This window comes from Protobothrops mucrosquamatus, unplaced genomic scaffold (assembly GCF_001527695.2).
Source record: "Protobothrops mucrosquamatus isolate PMUCROS unplaced genomic scaffold, P.Mucros_1.0 scaffold2633, whole genome shotgun sequence".
NCBI classification, from domain to species: domain Eukaryota; kingdom Metazoa; phylum Chordata; class Lepidosauria; order Squamata; family Viperidae; genus Protobothrops; species Protobothrops mucrosquamatus.
Genome location: NW_015388687.1, coordinates 19,618 through 25,799, shown reverse-complemented (window position 1 = coordinate 25,799; position 6,182 = coordinate 19,618). Strand labels below are relative to the sequence as shown.

The 6,182-nt window shown below is 46.5% G+C and overlaps 1 protein-coding gene across 1 annotated transcript in view; it reads left to right on the top strand.

Moving 5' to 3' along the window:
• LOC107296084 (dehydrogenase/reductase SDR family member 13-like) overlaps nt 1-4,790 on the top strand; it is a 61,773-nt gene extending 56,983 nt beyond the window's left edge. The window contains exon 5 of the mRNA XM_015825427.1: nt 4,741-4,790. Coding sequence (XP_015680913.1) covers nt 4,741-4,790 — 50 coding nt within the window. The remainder of the gene's footprint in view (nt 1-4,740) is intronic.
• Nucleotides 4,791-6,182: the final 1,392 nt, after the last annotated feature.

Genomic DNA, 6,182 nt, shown 5'->3' with positions numbered 1-6,182 from the left:
CCCTCTCCCTCCCTCCCTCTCCCTCCCTCTCTTTCTGCCCATTCACACACAGGTTTTTCTATCTTGCTCTCCCAGGGATCGAGAGGAGGAGGAACCGGCCCGAACAGAATGGGACAAATGAACACGGCTGCCTTAGGACACCCGTTCCATCTCAGGCACCCCACCAGGGCTGACACACCGTGGACATTCTTATTCAGCTGGGTCTCCACCGGCGCTCCTCTCCTGCCCTTGGTCTGCCAGTCCTCTTCCCCCACTCAATGTGTGTGTGTGTGTGTGTGTGTGTGAGAGAGAGAGAGAGAGAGAGAGAGAGACAGACAGACAGACAGACAGACAGACAGACAGACAGACAGACAGACAGACAGACAGACAGACAGAGACAGAGAGAGAAACGGAGAGAGGGGGGGCATTTGTGCTTCCCTTCTCTCCCTCTCCCTCTCCCTCCCCCTCCCTCCCTCCCTCCCTGTCTCTCTGTCTCTCTCTGTCTCTCTGTCTCTCTCTCTCTCTCTCTCTCTCCCTCTCTCCAACCATGATCAGCAGGCCAGCCACCCAGCAGGCCAGCCACCATCGCTGATGTTCTCCTCACCTGGCCAGACGGCCTCACGCTCTTCTCCTCCTCCTCCTCCTCTTCCTCTGCACTCAATCGGCTACTAGCGGCTTGGGTGGCTCTGCTCCGTTCGAGTTGAAGAAAGTGGAGGCACAGCAGAAAGCAGAAACTTGGTGGGATGAAATCCACAAATGGAATATGCAGCTAGAGGGATTTAAATTATTTTTTAAAAAATAGATCTAATAAAAGAGGAGATAAAGTTGCACTATATATAAAAAATAGCTACATCTCTAGAGAAATAGAGCACAACAATGATGAAATCAAGAAGAGACTGGACTGCCATCTGTCAGAAATGGTGTAGGGACTCCTGCTTGGGCAAGGGGTGTGGCGTTTCTCGCAGCCAACGGGCTCACCACGAGAGAGTCCGGGCAGCCCCGCGCCGGACAGAGTGAGAACGAAGACACAGAGTCAAATTCTCCTCGGAGTGAGCGAGCCCAGGGTATGTTCTGAGTGACTCTTTTATTTGGCAGCATATATGAGGAAGTACATGCCTGTTCATACATGATTGGTTACATTGGTTACATGTATAGGAAAATAGATAGGTGCTATTATGCAATTGGTTACATTTTATTGCATAGCCCTTCTCGCTATATTATTGGCTATATTTTTGCCGCAATATGACATATAGCTTACTTCCTTTTGCTATAGCTTTCTATGGTTCCTTTGTTCACCTATTTGCATATGTTGCAGCTTTTTGCTAAACAGCTTTCTACATTTTGACGCATAGCCTAACATCGTGGTTTTCTTTGCCCTACTTGTTGCATAGCCGTTGCTTCTGTCAGAGGATGTGGTTGTCAGAGGATGTGGTTGCCCTACTTATTGCAGGTGGCTGCCCTACTTTTTGTCCTAGGCCTCTAGTACGCAAGCTGGCCACTGGCCTAGTCTTACTATAGAAGCCTGAACCATAAAAATCCCAACATCTCCTCTCTTTTTGTTTTTTAAAGGTAGGTTTCCTGCCCTGTGGGTTGGTGGTCTTCCGACTCCCTCCCTTCCAGGGTGAGCATTGACCTACGTAATTGTATAGAATTAATGAATTCTGACTTATCGTCAGAGTCTGGTGTGTGGAGGGATGCTTTCTCCTTATCTTCTTCAGATGGTACTGGTTGGTATCATATTTTCCAAGTTACCTATTTTAGTTTGCACAAAGCTCTTTAAGTGAGATAAAATACAGGGGTCAATTGTACATGCCAAGAGTAACAATATCAGTGGTCCTGCTATGGCACTTATCAGGGTGGACAACCATGGAGAAAAGTTGAACCAGGATTGGAACCATCCTTGTTGATCCTCCCTTTCCTTTTTCCTTTTATTCAGGCCCTCCCTGAGTTTGGTCATGGAGTCCTGCACTATGCCAGAGTGGTCTGCATAAAGGCAACATTCTTCTCTTAAGGCCACACATAACCCCCCTTCTTTTAGAAAAAGCAAATCAAGTCCTCTTCTGTTCTGCAAGACTACTTCTGAGAGGGAGGTTAGAGATTTTTGTAAGTGCGAGATAGAAGTTTCTATTCTCTCTAAGTCTTCATCGATGGCTGCCCTAAGGTTGTGGTATTGAGTATACTGATGTGCGAAAGAAGCTATTCCAGTTCCTGCTCCAGTTAGGCCAAGTCCTACCAAAAGAGCCACTGTGAGAGTGGAGATAGGCTCTCGCTTGTGTCTTACGAGGTGTGATCCTGAATAGGTGTTATAAACTTCTTCTTCTGTGTGGATGTATATGCGTGGTATGACCTGGACAAGGATGCAAAAACCTTTGGTGCCTATCACATGGCCATGGGTGCAGGCTGTAAGGCCTGTGGAGCAGGCCCACCATCCGTCTCTAGGTGGTATGTAAAAGAGTGTTGTGTTAATCGTGTTATGTGTTGTATTGCAGTATTGTTCGTACTGCGTGGGTACCTGCCCAATGCAGGTTCCCTTACCTGACATTGACTGCAGTGTTTGTGAGCCATGTTTCCATATGCATGCCTTGTCATCCGAGGAGGTGTTGTATGGAGAGACAAACCCTACAGCCTCATAATATGGGGGTTGAACATTATAACAAAACCAGCAGGCTGTAGTAAGGTTAGGATGGGTGCTATTTACCAAGTGATAGGTGGCAGTGACAATGTCCCAAAGAGGGTTCCCAGGGCGCCTCTGTGAAGGAGAGTAAGAATGATCAATAGGAGTAGGCGGATTTTTCTCAAAATTACCGGTGGGTTGAGGGGGTGGCACCTTACGGTCAGTTAGTATATTGTTTGGGCCTATCGGTACCGGGGGTTCTATGGGGGTTTGTATTAGTTTTATGGTAAAAATGTTCCCTAGCTTGTTGGTTTTATCATAAACACGACCTCCCCAAGTGATTCCTACCTGCCACCCCCCGTGCCTTTTTCCCTGGGTGGTGAAGGAAATCTTAACCAGATTACATTTAAAGTGTACTCCTCTTAGATCTTTCTCACATTTGACATTCTCACCAGTCCGTTTGAGCGTAATAAAATCACCTTTGAGGGGGGGTCCCATGTTATTTCCCCCGTGGAGACACAGTCCCAGTCTGCACAAAAATAGGCGCTTTCTCCCCCACACTTATTCCGGTATGCTGTGTCTTTCATATAGCCAGGGCAAACATAGAGAGACCATCTCTTGATCCATTGGTGGCTAGTGATGGTGGTGGCCCCCATCATTATGCCAAAGTCAAAGTACAGGTCAGGAAACCAGGATCCCGGCACCGCTATGGACGAAGTGGAGTTCAAGATGTCTGCGTGTGTGTCCAATTCTACCCACGTTAAGTTTTGGGGCTGGTGAGGATTGTGGAGGGCGAGAAAGGCATCAAGATGCTGTCTCTTCGCCAGTAGACAAAGTGTTGTTAGGAATACTGTCTTGTGGATCAGGCTTGGGATGATATGGGCGAACATGGTGACCCGGAACAGGTTGCAGACTCAGGAGACAGGGAGTCTGCCGGCGGAGATGGGTGGGGTGCTGGTGCAAAGTAGGGCCGGATGCAGCAACCTGGGACCCACAAGACTTTTTCAGGCAGTTGAACTGCAGCGTAGCCTCTTCCCCAAGTGATGAGATCAACAGGCCCTTTCCAGGTAGGATCAGGGAGTTGACGGTACCAAACCTGTGGGCGGGGAAGAGAAAGGGAGGGAGAAGAAAAATGCCTCTCTGCAGCAGAGGTAGGTGGGGTGCCAGTTAAGTTTAAGAAATTCAATGTATAGAGACAAAGATTAAGGATGTTTTGCACTGCTGGGAGGCTTGGGGGTGCTTTTCCCCTGGTTTCAGAATAACGGTCAAGCGCATTTTTTAGCGTTTGGTTTGCCCTTTCCACCATGGCTTGACCTTGGCTGTTGTATGGAATTCCGAATTTATGGCTAATTCCCCATTTGGTGCAAAAGGTAGCAAAAGCAGCACTGGTATATGCAGCATCATTATCTGTTTTTAGTTCATTTGGGCGTCCCAGCGATGCAAAGGTGCGAATACAGTGATTGATGACATGTTTTGTGGTTTCACCTCTTTGAGGCATTGCCATGATGAACCCAGAAAAAGTATCAATAGATACATGCATATATTTCCATGGGGAAAAGGAAGGATATTGGGTAACATCCATTTGCCAAATTTGACAACATTCTGTTCCTCTGGGATTAACTCCCATAGGAATGGAGTGTGCCTGTTTACTGCAGGTGGGGCATTGCTGTAAGATAGCAGTTGCCTCCCCTGCAGTTATACCAAATTGTTTAATGAGTGCCTTTTTATTCTGGTGAAAGTACGAATGGCTTTCCAAAGGGGTTGGAGTAGAGAGAGCAAGTGCTTGAGCAGTTGCAGTTGCAGCCGCAGCTGCGGAATCGGCCACGTCATTGCCTTCCTGAAGTATTCCAGGAAGAGGCTGGTGGCTTCGAATGTGTGAAACATGAAAAGGAAAATGTCGAGCAGAAATAAGTGTCTGCAGTTTGAGAAACAAAGATAGCAATTCTGCATCGAGGGAGGGAGCCAAATATGACTCATAGAGAGAGCTAACAATTTAAGTGACATACAGACTGTCCAGGATGAGGTTAAAAGGTTCATCAGAAAAGTGTTGAAAAGCCAATATAGAAGCAAAAAGTTCTGCTCTTTGGGCAGATTTTTGAGGAGGGGTAATTTTGATGTGCCACTGACCGCCCTGTTGCCAAACGCAGGCACCATAACATTTGCTGCCATCGGCAAAGACAGTGAGGGCATCTGGTAGTGGTTGGGGAGAAAAGGGGGAATTCCAGGAAAAAGGAATGGTTCTTAGAAGTAGCAGCCGTGGGTCTGGTGGCGGATAGCAGGAGACTTCTCCTGGCCATTCAGCGAGTGCAAATTGCAATTCGTCAGAAACAGACAACAGAGATTCCCAAATAAACAAAGAAAAAGGAACATACAAAGTGGATGGTTCTATTCCAGCGAGGAGTTTACTTCTTAATCTAATCTTTATAATAAGCTGCGCTAACTGTGTAGGCTTAGGGGTTAAAGAAGTACGAGAAGTGTGAGAGAGATGAAACCATTCTAAGACCAGAAGTTTCTTTTCCTTTTGAACTAGTGCCCCAGTAGGGAGCACTGCAGTGTTGATAATGAGCATGCCAAATGGGATGTTGGGTGCAAGTCTGTCTACCCATATGTGTTTTAGGGTTTGATTGACTTGATGTATGGCATGTGTTTGTTGATCTGTCAGTTGTATGCGGTCTGATGGGTGAGAGCCTTGTGTGAGGGCTGTGAAGAGTGGAGATAATTGGGCAGTGGTTAAACCTGTGTAAGAGCGAACCCAATTCAGGGTCCCTAAGTATTGCTGTAGCTGAACTAAAGTGGGGTTATTTGAAAGGTGGAGGGTTGGCACATTCGGGGCTGCTGCTGACCTAAGCACTGTATGTCCTAAATAAAAAAAAGGAGGGTGGGATTGGATTTTTTCTGGGGCTACGGTAAGTCCACCCTTCTGAAGGATGTCTAAAAGTTTTGGCAGTTGCTGTTTGACTGTGCCTGGGGGTCCGGGCGCAGCGACAAGAATGTCATCCATATAATGGTACACAAGAAAAGAGGGAAACACAGAACGAAAAGGTTGGAGAATTTTGTCTACATAATATTGACACATGGTGGGGCTATTGAGCATGCCTTGAGGGAGCACCTTCCATTGGTATCTAACTGTGGGCTTGGCATTATTAAAAACTGGGACTGTGAAAGCAAATAATTGCTTATCTTTAGGGTGCAAAAGAATTGAAAAAAAGCAATCCTTTAAGTCAATTATCATAAGATCATAATCTTTAGGAATCAAATTTGGATTGGGGAGGCCACATTGTAGGGCCCCCATGGGTCGAATAATAATATTGATTTTTCTGAGATCCTGTAGGAATCTCCAATTTCCCGATTTCTTTTTAATTACAAAAACAGGGGTATTATAAGGACTCAAGGAAGGCTCAATGTGTCCCTTCTGAAGCTGTTCTTGTACAAGCAAACAAAGCGCAGCAAGTTTTTCCTGAGTTAGCGGCCATTGATCCACCCACACCGGGGTTTCAGATTTTAGAGAAAGAGGCAGCAGAGCAGGGGCAGAAAAAGCCATTGTCGGTCAAGAGTTAGTCTAGCGTGGAACTGTTGCATAAGATCTCAC